At 42.5% G+C, this 15,777-nt stretch overlaps 1 protein-coding gene across 4 annotated transcripts; it reads left to right on the top strand.

The window, feature by feature from the left end:
• The first annotated feature begins 3,087 nt into the window (after positions 1-3,087).
• Positions 3,088-14,312, top strand: si:dkey-86e18.1 (uncharacterized). Of its 4 annotated transcripts, none has more exons than XM_029707422.1 (5): positions 3,088-3,412; positions 12,763-12,803; positions 12,912-12,986; positions 13,130-13,316; positions 13,587-14,312. In XM_029707422.1, exons 1-5 carry the CDS (start codon positions 3,346-3,348, stop codon positions 14,120-14,122), a joined length of 906 nt encoding a protein of 301 aa, XP_029563282.1. In that variant the 5' UTR covers positions 3,088-3,345; the 3' UTR covers positions 14,123-14,312. The 4 variants fall into 4 exon arrangements, with proteins under 4 accessions (XP_029563282.1, XP_029563280.1, XP_029563283.1 ...); XM_029707420.1 differs by having other exon boundaries at positions 3,091-3,412; positions 13,127-13,316; XM_029707423.1 differs by having other exon boundaries at positions 3,095-3,412; positions 13,127-13,316; positions 13,614-14,312.
• Positions 14,313-15,777: the final 1,465 nt, after the last annotated feature.

The following is a 15,777-nucleotide window of genomic DNA, read 5'->3' as shown; positions in this document are numbered from 1 at the left end:
CACAGGATATTTTTGTGTTGGTTAAGGGCAGTCAGGTCTGGGGAGAACCAAGGGCTATATCTGTTCCTGGTTCTAAATTTCTTGAAAGGGGCATGCTTATTTAAGATGGAGAGGAAGGCATTTAAAAAAAATAACCAGGCATCCTCTACTGACGGGATGAGGTCAATATCCTTCCAGGATACCAGGGCCAGGTCGATTAGAAAGGCTTGCTCGTTGAAATGTTTCAGGGAGCGTTTGACAGTGATGAGTGGAGGTCGTTTGACCGCTGACCCATTACGGGTGCAGGCAATGAGGCAGTGATCGCTGAGATCTTGGTTGAAAACAGCAGAGGTGTAATTAGAGGGCACATTGGTTAGGATGATATCTATGAGGGTGCCAGTGTTTGCGGCTTTGGGGTTGTACCTGGTGGGTTCATTAATAATTTGTGTGAGATTGAGGGCATCAAGCTTGGATTGTAGAATGGCTGGGGTGTTAAGCATGTCCCAGTTTAGGTCGCCTAGTAGCACGAGCTCTGAAGATAGATGGGGGGCAATCAGTTCACATATGGTGTCCAGAGCACAGCTAGGGGCCGAGGGGGGTCTATAGCAGGCGGCAACGGTGAGAGACTTGTTTTTGGAGAGGTGGATTTTTAAAAGTAGAAGTTCAAATTGTTTGGGTACAGACCTGGATAGCAGGACAGAACTCTGCAAGCTATCTCTGCAGTAGATTGCAACACCGCCCCCTTTGGCCGTTCTATCTTGTCTGAAAACGTTGTAGTTAGGGATGAAGATTTCACAGTTTTTGGTGGACTTCCTAAGCCAAGATTCAGACACAGCTAGGACATCCGGGTTGGCAGAGTGTGCTAAAGCAGTGAATAAAACAAACTTAGGGAGGAGGCTTCTAATGTTAACATGCATGAAACCAAGGCTATTACGGTTACAGAAGTCATCAAAAGAGAGCGCCTGGGGAGTAGGTGTGGAGCCAGGCACTGCAGGGCCTGGATTCACCTCTACATCCCCAGCGGAGCAGAGAAGAATAAGTATGAGGGTACGGCTAAAAGCTATAAGAATTGGTCGTCTGTGACGTCCAGAATAGAGAGAAAAAGGAGCAGGTATCTGGGGGCGATAAAATAGCTTCAAGGTATAATGTACAGACAAAGGTATGGTGGGATGTGAGTACAGAGGAGGTAAACCTAGGCATTTAGTGATTATGAGAGAGATATTGTCTCTAGAAACATCATTGAAACCAGAAGATGTCATAGCATGTGTGGGTGGAGGAACTGAGAAGTTGGATAAGGTATAATGAGCAGGGCTAGAGGCTCTACAGTGAAATAAGCCAATAAACACTAACCAGAACAGCAATGGACAAGGCATATTGACATTAAGGAGAGGCATGCTTAGCCGAGTGATCAGAGGGTCCAGTGAGATTCAGACAGCTAGCCGGCCATAGGTAGCAAGCTGGTGGAAGATGGGAGGGAGGTCTGTTTTTAGCCGCCTCGTGCGTTTCCGTCTGTGGGTTAGTGGGGTTCCGTGTGGAAGGGGGGACCTGTCCAAGTTGGCAAAATAGTTAGTTAAAGTGGCCCAAGAAAAGTGTCCGACAGACCTATTCAGATCGCAGCCGAAAAGACAGCTAACGATTAGCTGGCCGCAGATTTTAACGGCCTGCACATGCGCAGTTTAGCGCAAGACGAACGTTAGACCGATGACGTGTTTCTGAGCATGAGCTTAGATAGCCAAAGTCGCCATGACATCGCCTATAAGCGTTATGGGGGATTTATATTGGAGAACCAGTTTCATCCTGTCTTTATAGTATGCGTGTTTCACTGGAAGTGGAGATCACTCTCTAATCTTGGCGCGGGACAGACCAAAGCATCCTGCGTTGCACTTGAATGAGCGTTCACTGCCCGTTGTCCTGTTTGTTCAAAGGCAAATAACTAAAGACATAACCTTTATTTAACCAAGCAAGTCAGTTAAGAACAAATTATTATTAACAATGACGGCCTACCCCGGCCAAACCCTAACCCAGACGATGCTAGGCCAATTGTGCGCCTCCCTATGGGACTCTCAATCACGGCCGGTTGTGATACCGCCTGGAATCGAACCAGGTTCTGAAAACGTTAGACGAATGTAAGGTTGGCCTATTCTTAAATTAGTAAGTTTTATATATTTAATTCTGAATGTAAATGATTGGCCTATTCTAAAATTACTAACTTTTATATATTTAAGGCACTGCACTGAGATGCAGTGCCTTAGACCGCTGTGCCACTCGGGAGCCTAATACATGGTGAAATGATATAATGCAGATATAAATCAGAATTAAATATATAAAAGTTAGTAATTTAAGAATAGGCCAATCATTTACATTCAGAATTAAATATATAAAAGTTAGTAATTTAAGAATAGGCCAACCTTACATTCGTCTAACGTTTTCAGTACTGTGAGAGACAAATATGGATTGTTCCATAACAAGGTGGGTTTCATAGCCTAGACCGCTGTGCCACTCGGGAGCCTAATACATGGTGAAATGATATAATGCAGATATAAATCAGAATTAAATATATAAAAGTTAGTAATTTAAGAATAGGCCAATCATTTATTCAATTTCTAAATTAACCCTTGCAAAGAGGAGGTTTATTAATTGGCCACACAAAGGTTGTTTAAAAAGGGTGACATTTCTGATGCTTATGAAGCTTATAACAGCTTATAACAGTTATCAGTATGGTCACAAACTGTAGCATAGTGTCGTCTATAAGTATGCATAGCAGCCATCTATTTTGTTTTTCAATTTCACAGACACTATGAGAGACAAATATGGATTGTTCAATAACAAGGTGGGTTTCATAGCCTATATTAACCTTACATTCGTCTAACGTTTTCAGTACTGCATGCGAAGACGTTGAATATGAAGTTTACTATTACTGCTGCCTCCCCCATTTTTAACTAATATATATATATATATATATATATATATATATATATATAATACAAAGTCAATAAGAATGGCCGCTCCCACCATGGAGTACTCTGGTTCGTGGTTGTTCATTTTTAACATCTTCTGAGATATACAGTGCGGCTAGAACACAGACGACCTGGAACGAGTCCGTCCATCGTGTCACATGACTTGGCTAGACAATTACGTGACATTTTGTTGATGCGTTGCTGGTAAGGTTTCGAATGACAGAGTAGTGGGAATATACACTTATATATTTAGTCGTTTATGTTCCCTGTAGTGTAATTTACTTTCCTTTCGTTCATTGTTTAACCCCCATCCAATTGGTGACAATACACTTTTTGTGTGTGTAACGTTAGTTCGCCAATATACCCAAAGAAGAAGAATGTTGCTGGTAAATTAGCGTGTCGCTCCCAAATGGCTAGAAACGAGGAGAAACAACTGGGGAAATTAAACAGATTATGGCTTCAAAAAGAAAGAGATGGCAAGTGGCAATCAATCGTATTTCAATAGATTAAGTATTCCGTGTGTATTTTTAGCTACGCGTTAACGTGGCTCTTTGCAGTGCTAGCAAACATTGTTAGTATTATCTAGCTAGCTACTTAGACTTCCTATCAAGTTAATTTCGCTCTGGCAAGCTTGCTACTACTAGCCTATAGCTAGAAACACCCACTGCCTTAGCTATCAGCGAGCTAGCCTGTTCTTAACAAGCTAGCTAGTTACATTATATATCTGGTCCACGATGTTATGTTCGGTTTGAGTCTTTTCAACGCCATGTAGCGTTGGAAAAAAAAATCCCCCTATTATCTTGCCTGGCCTTGTTGGTGTCTGAAAGCTGATTACATTCGATTTAGAACCAGACTGACTCCCGGGTATGAGCCATGTGACGTAATTAAGCATGAGCGGTAATTAGTAGGATTCAGTGTTTTCCCATGCAAAAGTGATTGCTTTTGATAAAAACACTATCGAGTTAAAAAACTGTGAACATGTATGTAGGGAAATCAGTGGAATTAGAGTATAGGCATTCGTGACAGGGAGAAGCATCCATCCATGATTTATACAGGTAAGGTAGTCTAGCTAGCTACATTTTCAGATATTACACTTCTAATTTTGACAGAAAGTTGTTTTAATTTCAAGTTGAAGTGTACTGTTAGCTCGCTAGTTAACGTTACGTGTATGATCTTATTATTCGTATCTCAGAGCCATTTGCTTTGCTAGTTATAGCCTAATGTTAGCTACCACATTCATGCAGGGTAGTAACGTCATGAGTTGGGATTATGGGCCATTGTTTAGCTAGCTAGCTACCTACTTGTTTTAACAAAAGACTCCACTATGCAAGTGTAACCGATGTGAAATGGCTAGTTAGTGAGCGGTGGTGCGCGCTAATAGCGGTTCAATCAGTGACGTCACTCGCTCTGAGACTTGAAGTAGGGTTTCCCCTTGTATTCAGGCGCTTTGCTTTGAGACTTGAAATTGAGCTCAGGTGCATCCTGTTTCCATTGATCACCCTTGATGTTTTAACAACCTGATGGGAGTCCACCTGTGGTAAATTCAATTGATTGGACATGATTTTGAAAGGCACACCCCTGTCTATGTAATGTCCCACAGTTGACAGTGCATGTCAGAGCAAAAAGCAAGCCATGAGGTCGAAGGAATTGTCCGTAGAGCTCCGCGACAGGGTTGTGTCTAGGCACATGTCTGGGGAAGCATTGAAGGTCCCCTAAGAACACAGTGGCCTCCATAATTCCTAAATGGAAGAAGTTTGGAACCACCGCCCGGCCAAACTGAGCAATCGGGAGAAGGGCCTTGGTCAGGGTGGTGACCAAAACCAGATGGTCACTATGCACTCTGACAGAGTTCCAGAGGTCCTCTATGGAGATGGGAGAACCTTCCAGAAGGACATCCATCTCTGCAGCACTCCACCAATCAGGCCTTTATGGTTGAGTGGCCAGACGGAAGCCACTCCTCAGTATAAGGCACATGACAGCCCGCTTGGAGTTTGCCAAAGAGCACCTAAAGGGCTCTCAGACCATGAGAAACAAAATGATCTTGTCTGATGAAAGCAAGATTGAATTATTTGGCCTGAATGCCAAGCGTTACGTCTGGAGGAAAGCTGGCGCAATCCCTACGGTGAAGCATGGTGGTGGCAGCATCATGCTGTGGGGATGTTTTTCAGCGGCAGGGACTGGGACACTAGTCAGGGTCAAGGGAAAGATGAACGGAGCAAAGTACATAGAGATCCTTGATGAAAATGTGCTCCGGAGCGCTCAGGACTTCAGACTGGGGCGAAGGTTCACCTTCCAACAGGACAATGACATTATACACACAGCCAAGAGAACGCAGGAGTTGCTTTGGCACAAGTCTCAATGTCCATGAGTGGCCCAGCCAGAGCCCGGACTTGAACCTGATCTCTGGAGAGACCTGGAAATAGCTGTGCAGCAACGCTCCCCATCCAACCTGGCAGAGCTTGAGAGTATCTGCAGAGAAGAATGGGAGAAGGGAGAAACTCCCCAAATACAGTTGTGCCAAGCTTGTAGCGTCATACCCAAGAAGACGGGAGGCTATAATCGCTGCCGAAGGTGCTTCAATAAAGTACTGAGTAAAGGGTCTGAATACTTGTAATATTTTTTATTTTTATAGATTTGCACAAATGTCAAAAAGTTTGTCATTATGGGGTATTGTGTGTAGATTGAGGAAAATTTGTAATTTAACCAGTTGGGGCTAGGGGGCAGTATTTTCACGGCTGGGTGAAAAACGTACCCAATTTAAACAGGTTACTACTCTGGCCCAGAAAATAGAATATGCATATTATTAGTAGATTTGGATAGAAAACACTCTGAAGTTTCTAAAACTGTTTAATGTTGTCTGTGAGTATAACAGAACGCATATGGCAGGCAAAAAACCTGAGAAACATTGAGTCAGGAAGTGGGAGAAATTCGAAATGTAGTTTTCTTTTGAATCCCTTGAAAAACTACAATGACATAGGATTTATGTTGCACCTCCTGACTCTTCCATTGGCTGCCAACAATCTTTAGGAACTGCTTTCATCCGTCATCTGTAACCGGGCAGAAAATTCTGGCTCGTTCAATCCCTGGCCAGTCTGAGAACAGATGTCTTATGACGCGCATCCACGTGACTTAGCTGTTGTTTTATTTTTCTTGTATGACGAATACCTATAGCCCGGTTGTAAAATTATCGCAATTTTACGTATAAAAATATCCTAAAGGATTGATTGTAAACATCGTTTGACGTGTTTCTACAAACGGTAATGGAACTTTTGGCCATTTCGTCTACGGATTTGCGTCCACGCCACATGGCATTGTAAAGTGTTCTGGATGGGTCAACAAAACGGACGTATTTGGAAATAAATTATGGGCTTTGCAGAACAAATGAACATTTCTTGTGGAAGTGGGTGCCCATCCGAGTGCGTTCTGCCGAAGATCAGCAAAGGTAAGTAAATATTTCGAACATATTTTTAGAGATTTGTCGAAGTCAGTTTTGTAGGCTAACTGTATAGCTTAGCATTGAAGGCTACGTTCTGTACTCAGAATATTGAACAATGTGCTTTTTCCGTAAAGTTATTTTGAAATCTGACAAAGTGGCTGCTTAAAGGAGTAGATTATCTCTAATTCTTTAACCTGTTGGGGATAGGGGGCAGTATTTGCACGGCCGGATAAAAAAACGTACCCGATTTAATCTGGTTATTACTACTGCCCAGAAACTAGAATATGCATATAATTATTGGCTTTGGATAGAAAACACCCTAAAGTTTCTAAAACTGTTTGAATGGTGTCTGTGAGTATAACAGAACTCATATGGTAGGCAAAAACCTGAGAAGATTCCTTACAGGAAGTGCCGTCTCTGACCATTTCTTGGGCTTCTACACTCTCTTTATTGAAAACTGAGGATCTCTGCTGTAACGTGACACTTCCTACGGCTCCCATAGGCTCTCAGAAGGCAGCAAACCGGTGAATGATGTCTTTGGAGCCCCTGGCTGAAAAGCATTAGCGCATTTGGATAGTGGTCGATCAGAGGACAATGAGACTGAGGCGCGTGCACGAGGCGACACCAGGTTTTTATTATTTCGTCTTTGAACTGAAACAGGGTTTCTCTGTCGGAATATTATCGTTTTTTTACGAGAAAAATCGCATACAAATTGATTTTAAACAGCGGTTGACATGCTTCGAAGTACGTTAATGGAATATTTAGATTTTTTTTGTCACGAAACGCGTCGGGCGCGTCACCCTTCGTCACCCTTCGGATAGTGTCTTGAACGCACGAACAAAACAGAGGATATTTGAACATAACTATGGATTATTTTGAACCAAACCAACATTTGTTATTGAAGTAGAAGTCCTGGGAGTGCATTCTGACAAAGAACAGCAAAGGTAATACAATTTTTCTAATAGTAAATCGGAGTTTGGTGAGGGCCAAACTTGGTGGGGTTCAAAATAGCTAGCCATGATTGCTGGGCTATGTACTCAGAATATTGCAAAATGTGCTTTTGCCGAAAAGCTATTTTAAAATCGGACATAGCGATTTGCATAAAGGAGTTCTGTATTTATAATTCTTAAAATAATAATGTTTTTTGTGAACGTTTATCGTGAGTAATTTAGTAAATTCACCGGAAGTGTTCGGTGGGAATGCTAGTTCTGAACGTCACATGCTAATGTAAAAAGCTGTTTTTTTATATAAATATGAACTTGATTGAACAAAACATGCATGCATTGTATAACATATCCTAGGGGTGTCATCTGATGAAGATCATCAAAGGTTAGTGCTGCATTTAGCTGTGGTTTGGGTTTATGTGACATTATATGCTAGCTTGAAAAATGGGTGTCTGATTATTTCTGGCTGGGTACTCTGCTGACATAATCTAATGTTTTGCTTTCGTTGTAAAGCCTTTTTGAAATCGGACAGTGTGGTTAGATTAACGAGAGTCTTGTCTTTAAATAGCTGTAAAATAGTCATATGTTTGAGAAATGGAAGTAATAGCAATTCAAATGTTTTGAATATCGCGCCACAGGATTCAACTGGCTGTTACGTAGGTGGGACGAATTCGTCCCGCCGGTCCCATAGCGGTTAACGAGTAGAGTATCTTTAAAATGCCGTATAATACTTGAATTTTAATTTTGAGATTATTTTGTTTTGAATTTCGCGCCGTGTTCTCTCACTGGTTGTTGCCCAACCAATCCCGTTAACGGGATTGTATCCCCATTAATCAATTTTAGAATGAGGCTGTAACCTAACAAAATGTGGAAAAAGTCGAGGGGTCTGACTACTTTCTGAATGCCATGTATGTCCTATAAGAATGGACCCATGGCTATTTGTACTCGGTGTCGTCGGGAACAGGCCCTCACTTACTTTAATTGAGCACAGCTCAATCTTCGTGAATAATTATCTTTGTGGCCCGCAAATGCATTCTCCTTCACTGGATAAAAGACCAGCCAACAAAAATAACCCAGTGGTATTGTGAGATCTTTAGTGTTAACACTGGAGAGAATGAGTGCTATATTCAGGAACAAGTAATGAGATTTCTATACAATATGAGACCCCTTTTTGCTATCACTTCCCCCTAATCTTGCAGATACCCTAAGAAGTGTCAATATAACAATTATATGAATCTGTGTCAACTTGACGCTGGTCGCTTTCTTGTATAGAATAATTATTTTGTCGCTACAGCCTCACATTTTGCGACAGTCAAATTAAGTCATGTAAGGAAAATTATTTTTTTCATTAAATTAATATGACAAATTTAAGAAATGAAAAATTAAGAGCAGTGAACTGAAAGGGAATGTATAATTATATTGTTTTTGTATGCTTCTGTTTTGGTGTATGTTGGTTATGCAATGTTTTATGCTACCTTGTTTCATTTTGGAATTCAAATATATGTACATTCAGCACCAGTCAAAAGTTTGGGGACACCTACTCATTCCAGGGTTTCTCTTTATTTTTAATATTTTCTACGTTGTAGAATAATGGTGAAGACATCAAACTATGAAATAACACATGGAATCATGTGGTAACCAAGAGAGATTCTTGAAAGTAGCCACCCTTTGACAGCTTTGCACACTCTTGGCATTCTCTCAACCAACTTCATGAGGTAGTCACCTGGAATGCATTTCAATTAACAGGTGTTCCTTCTTAAAAGTTAATTTGTGGAATTTCTTTCCTTAATGCGTTTTGAACTAATCAGTTGTCTTGTGACAAGGTAGGGGTGGTATACAGAAGATATCAAATCAAAGTTTATTTGTCACGTGCGCCGAATACAAGAGGTGTAGACCTTACAGTGAAATGCTTACTTACAGGCTCTAACCAATAGTGCGAACAAAAAGGTGTGTGTGTGTGTGGGTAAGTAAAGAAATAAAACAGTAAAAAAGACATTTGAAAATAAGAGTAGCAAGGCTATATACAGACACCGTTTAGTCAGGCTTATTGAGGTAGTATGTACATGTGGGTATGTTTAAAGTGACTATGCATATATGATGAACAGAGAGTAGCAGTAGCGTAAAAAGAGGGGTTGGCGGGTGGTGGGACACAATGCAGATAGCCCGGTTAGCCAATGTGTGGGAGCACTGGTTGGTCAGGACAATTGAGGTAGTATGTACATGAATGTATATGAAAAGTGACTATGCATATAAGATAAACAGAGAGTAGTGTGGGAGGGCACACAATGCAAATAGTCTGGGTAACCATTTGGTTACCTGTTCAGGAGTCTTATGGCTTGGGGGTAAAAATTGTTGAGAAGCCTTTTTGTCCTAGACTTGGTACTCCGGTACCGCTTGCCATGCTGCAGTAGAGAAAACAGTCTATGACTGGGGTGGCTGGGGTCTTTGACAATTTCCCGGGCCTTCCTCTGACACCGCCTGGTGTAGAGGTCCTGGATGGCAGGCAGCTTTGCCCCAGTGATGTACTGGGCCGTACGCACTACCCTCTGAAGTGCCTTGCGGTCGGAGGCCGAGCAATTGCCGTACCAGGCAGTGATGCAACCGGTCAGGATGCTCTCGATGTTGCAGCTGTAGAACATTTTGAGGATCTCAGGACCCATGCCAAATCTTTTTCGTTTCCTGAGGGGGAATAGGCTTTGTCGTGCCCTCTTCACGACTTTCTTGGTGTGTTTGGACCATTCTAATATGTTGTTGATGTGGACACCAAGGAATTTGAAGCTCTCAACCTGCTCCACTACAGCCCCGTCGATGAAAATGGGGACATGCTCGGTGCTCCTTTTCCTGTAGTCCACAATCATCTCCTTAGTCTTGGTTACGTTGAGGGATAGGTTGTTATTCTGGCACCACCCGGCCAGGTCTCTGACCTCCTCCCTATAGGCTGTCTCGTCGTTGTCGGTGATCAGGCCTACCACTGTTGTGTCGTCAGCAAACTTAATGATGGTGTTGGAGTCGTGCCTGGCCATGCAGTCGTGGGTGAACAGGGAGTACAGGAGGGGACTGGGCACGCACCCCTGGGGAGCACCAGTGTTGAGGATAAGCGTGGCAGATGTGTTGCTACCTACACTCACCACCTGGGGGCGGCCCGTCAGGAAGTCCAGGATCCAGTTGCAGAGGGAGGTGTTTAGTCCCAGGTTTCTTAGCTTAGTGATGAGCTTTGAGGGCACTATGGTGTTGAACGCTGAGCTGTATCCCTATTTGGTAAAAGACCAAGTCTATATTATGGCAAGAACAGCTCAAATAAGCGAAGAGAAACGACAGTACATCATTAATTTAAGACATGTAGGTCAGTCAATACGGAACATTTCAAGAACTTTGAAAGTTTCAATTGCAGTCGCAAAAATCATCAAGCGCTATGATGAAGCTGGCTCTCATGAGGACCGCCACAGGAAAGGAAGACCCAGAGTTAACTCTGCTGCTGAGGATAAGTTCATTAGAGTTAACTGCACCTCAGATTTCAGCCCAAATAAATGCTTCAGAGTTCAAGTAACAGATACATCTCAACATCAACTGTTCAGAGGAGACTGCGTGAATCAGGCCTTCATGGTCAAATTGCTGCAAAGAAATCACTACTTAAGGACACCAATAAGAAAAGGAGACTTACTTGGGACAAGAAACACGAGCAATAGACATTAGACCGGTGGAAATCTGTCCTTTGGTCTGATAAATTCAAATTAGAGATTTTTGGTTCCAACCGCCATGTCTTTGTGAGACGCAGAGGAGGTGAATGGATGATCTCCGCATTTGTGGTTCCCACCGTGACTCATGGAGGAGGAGATGTGATGGTGTGGGGGTGCTTTCTGGTGACACTGTCAGTGATTTATTTAGAATTCAAGGCACACTTAACCAGCATGGCTACCACAGCTTTCTGCAGCAATACGCCATCCTATCTGGTTTGCGCTTAGTGGGGCTATCATTTGTTTTTCAACAGGACAATGACCCAACACACTTCCAGGCTGTGTAAGGGCTATTTGACCAAGGAGAGTGATGGAGTGCTGCATCAGATGACTTGGCCTCCACAATCACCCAACCTCAACCCAATTGAGATAGTTTGGGATTAGTTGGACCGCAGAGTGAAGGAAAAGCAGCCAACAAGTGCTCAGCATATGTGGGAACTCCTTCAAAACTGTTGGAAAAGCTTTCTTCATGAAGCTTGTTGAGAGAATGCCAAGAGTTTTCAAAGCTGTCATCAAGGCAAAGGGTGGCTGCTTTGAATAATCTTTAACACTTTTTTGCTTACAACATCATTCCATTTGTGTTATTTCATAGTTTTGATGTCTTCACTATTATTCTACAATGTAGAAAATAGTAAAATAAAGAAAAACCCTTGAATGAGTAGATGTCTAAACTTTTGACTGCTACTGTATGTAAAATCTGTTCAATGTTGACCTGAAATAAGGAAAATTAAATAATAATAATAATAATAATAATATATGTATCTAAAAAGATATATTTGACCTTGAGCGAATTGATGTAGTCGTAACTGAATTCCACAAAGCCTGGTCCCTGCTCAACTCCGTTGGTTGAGTTCATCAGAAACTTCCTTCACCATGGAGTTTAGTCAGCTATATGAAGAGTTACATGTGAAGATGCAGCAGGGCGTTGAAGAAGGCTTAAGCTGCAAGTAACGCCTTGGACCAGAGCTAGCTACAGATCGATCTTGGGTGGAGAGACTTTTGTTACAGCTGTTTGTTCAGAACGTAACAGAGTAAAAACTCACGGACGACTAGAAAAAGCTCAAACCAAGTTTGTTCACCCCACTGGGTCATACAGCTGTAAAAGACTAAGCATAATTACACAAGCACATATTTATTACCTCCTACTATTCGGGGTCAACTAATTACACATCTAGACAGCCAATACATCTTTGTTGTTAGGCAGGAACTTAATTAGTTATTTTCACTGGTGTAGTCATGGCCCTGCCTGATGCTAGAACCTTTGTGAAAGTGTATGCGTATGAAATTGGACTGTTTCTTCTCACTTCATCTGACCTGACCTCGGGCCGAATTCCTCGCTCCTCCCTAATCCGCCACTGTCCTACTTTATCATTGACTGAAACCAGACTGTTCTCCTTTACCTCCCTTTTTTAGGAGCCTTGATATTCAGCAATAACATGTTTGACAGAATGTGACTTTCCATACACCACGTTCCTATACATCCTTCATTGACCCCAACCTATACCTTCCTTATACTTGTAAAGTAATCAATAAGTTCTAGTATGGTAACATGAGTAAGTATATTTAAAGCTAGAACCCAACACCTTTCAACTTATTCAGATCTGGGTGATCAGTTGAATCCTGTGTGTTATGCAGGGCTTGAATAAAAGCCTGTGTTGGACATTACTGTAATGTGTAGCTAAATGTAATTCCTTCTCTGTGCCCTGAGACAGAGGGCCGTATCAAAGATGTCCATGAACCTAGACCCAAACTGGTGAGTTCTCCTACACATTTCATCTGATTGACAGTAATTCACACATGCTTTATTGGGGATAAATATGACTTGCACTTACGATCTGATATGTTTTTTTTCCCTCCACAGTCAACACTCAGTTCAGCCTCATCCATTAAAAAGTGGATCCCAAGCATCAAGAATGAAATCGAGTATTATCTGCAGGTAGGCTTGTGAAGTGATCAGTGAGCGTAATAATGCTGTTGTTTTATTGACTTGTGTGTGTGTGAAGAAAGGATACCCAAACTGAAGTTTCATGTTAAAGTGAGTATGGCACACTTTTATTTTTTTCTCCTCTCTCTCAGCAGTCCCAGTTGTCTCACTACCCTGAGAGGAAGATAGCAGAGTTCCAGCTGAGCATCCAGGGGCTGGAGAAAGAGTATAAACGCTTCATCTGTAAACTGAAAGCCCTGGACCCGACCTGTAAACACCAGCCCTGGACACCTAGAGCATACACCAAGAGGAGTGCAGACACACACATCTCCCCCAACACCGGTCAGTTTGTTGTCTTACCTCCAACATAAACAATCAGCTTTCATATGCTATATGGGTTGTCTTCTATTAAGAAGAGAGGTTCCCAATTAGTTTTTTAAAATGACCATAGTCATAACCAACCTAAAATATATTGTGGCCCATAAAAAATACCAAACCTATGTTAGTCAGGTTCCCTCCCGTCTCTAGACTTGATCCCAAATATATCTGGCATGACTAACATTTTGAGAAACTCTGGTCTAGAGAAAGGAAGTACTTTTTTTTTTTTTTAAGGTAATTCCTGGTTTCTCTCATCTGTAGCCAAGAAACCACGCGGTCTCCAGTCATGTGATCTGAGCAGGCCGGTGGGTGGAGCACAGAGTAACTGGGTCGTTGAAAGAACAGGAAGTGAAGCAACCTCAGCCTCTGAGAACAAGGTACACTTCCACCAATCAGGGACTTTCCTCAGCCCATTTCCAGTTGACCTGACTAATCCCAGCCCAGAGTCCACCAATCCAGATCAGGACCAGCCCCTGACCTTTGATCGCACCCGTCTGGCGGTGGTTCTAGCTGGGTCCAGAGGCCCATTACAACCAGGGTCGTCTCACACTCAGAGCCTGGCCAGGGTGCTGCTCTCTGGGCTACCCAACCTCCACAGCTCCCCACTGGGAAGGGCCATTGCTGCACAGGACAGAGACAATACAGGGGGAGAGAGACTAGACAGCACAGGAGCAGGAGGAGCCCATAGCATCATTAATGATGAAAAGAGCACAGGGCATGTACTGGGACTAGGCTGCTACTCCTCCTCAGACGATGAAGACAACACATGACATGGCTTTGTTATTAACACTGGATCTCTGATCACTACTCAGAACTCAATCTGCCATTCATGGACATCCCATGCTCCAGTACTTGTCCATTTTACCCTGAACTCCAATCAGCTGTTGTGAACCACAGGTTCTTTCTTTTCTTATTGTACATTATGCAAATACACAATAAAAATGGCAATGATACAATATACTTCAAGGGCTTTTATTTTTCTTGAGAAACAAACGTGACCCAACAGACAGACCCTTCTGAGATTATGGTGCTGAATTCTACTTTAAAAGTAATATAAGAACCAATAATAATTAGTAGGACAGACTTTCACTCCATTTTGATTGTTTGATTAGAACATGAAACAATAAGTGCAACAGATGATCTGTTAAGGTGATGACGAGAATAGGATGTCTATATTTCATGGTAACATTAGCTGTCACTCTCAGGTTGCAGCTCTCTCTGTTGCATCAGTCTCCCCCAATACCAGCCAGTTTAACAGGGTTTGGCTCTGTTGTCTAGTTCCAACCAGTTTTGGTGTCTTACCTCTAACATAAACAATCAGCTTTCATATGCTATATGGGTTGTCTTCTATTAAAAAGAGAGGTTCCCAATTTGTTTTGTAATATGACCTAGTCATAACCAACCTAAATGTATTGTGGCCCAGAAAACCAAACCAATATTTCAGCCAGGTTCCTGTTTAGCCTTGACTCCAAAAATATCAGCCATGACTAACATTTTGTGAAACCTAGGTCTAGAGAATGGACAAATGTACAATTCTTGGTTTCAGTGTTATGTCAGGGGAGTTTCTCATTTATGACGTGTACTGTATCTCTCATCTGTATCCAAAAAAACACGCGTCTCCAGTCGTGATCTGAGCAGTCCGGTGGGTAGAGTAAAGAGTAACTGGGTTGTTGAAAGAACAGGAAGTGATGCAACCTCAGCCTCTGAGAACTATGGACACCTTCACCAACCAGGGACCTTCAGCTCATTTCCAGTTGAGCTAACCAATCCCAGCCTAGCAGTCTCAGTCCATCAATCCGGATCAGGACCAGCCTCTGAACTTTAATCGTACACGTCTGGCAGTGGCTCTAGTTTGGCCCAGAGGTCCAGTACAACCAGAGTCATCTCACGCTCAGAGCCAGGGGCGTAGGCACATGTGGGCCTGGGTGGATGAGTGCAGTCCCACCCACTGGGGAGCCAGGCCCACCCAATCAGAATGAGCAAACGGGACATTTGTAATTACCTAAGCACAGTACTTGATTTTGGTAGGAGCTAACTGGAACTGAGTACCGGCTCCTAAAATGTTCTTCTTCTTTAGTTCCTGCACCTCCTGTAGAATACTAGCTCAGGAGTCCCTGCCCTTCAATATAAACATACCGGCACCCAAAATGAGTAACAGCACCAATTTCAGTCCAAGTCAAGCACTGCAAAAATGTATACTGACCAAAAATATAAACACAATGATTTTACTGAGTTAGTTCATATAGGGAAGTCAGTCAATTGAAATAAATGAATTAGGCCCTAATCTATGGATTTCACTTGACTGGGCAAGGGCACAGACATGGGTAGGCCTGGTAGGGCATAGGCCCACCAACTGAAAATGAGTTTTTTTCCCCATAAAGGGGCTTTTCTCCTCAGTTTCATCAGCTGTCCAGATGGCCGGTCT

This window comes from Salmo trutta, chromosome 22, assembly GCF_901001165.1.
Source record: "Salmo trutta chromosome 22, fSalTru1.1, whole genome shotgun sequence".
NCBI classification, from domain to species: Eukaryota; Metazoa; Chordata; class Actinopteri; order Salmoniformes; family Salmonidae; genus Salmo; species Salmo trutta.
Note: the sequence above shows the minus strand (reverse complement) of the source record. Positions and strands in the feature narration are given on the sequence as shown.

Bases quoted from the DNA above. Each gene is read 5' to 3' on its own strand.
- si:dkey-86e18.1 (XM_029707420.1), top strand. From the start codon at position 3,346: ATGGCTAGAAACGAGGAGAAACAACTGGGGAAATTAAACAGATTATGG. The intron at 12,804-12,911 runs GTGAGTTCTCCT...TTCCCTCCACAG, and splicing joins ATGAACCTAGACCCAAACTG to TCAACACTCAGTTCAGCCTC. The intron at 13,317-13,586 runs GTCAGTTTGTTG...TTTTTTTTTAAG, and splicing joins ACACATCTCCCCCAACACCG to GTAATTCCTGGTTTCTCTCA.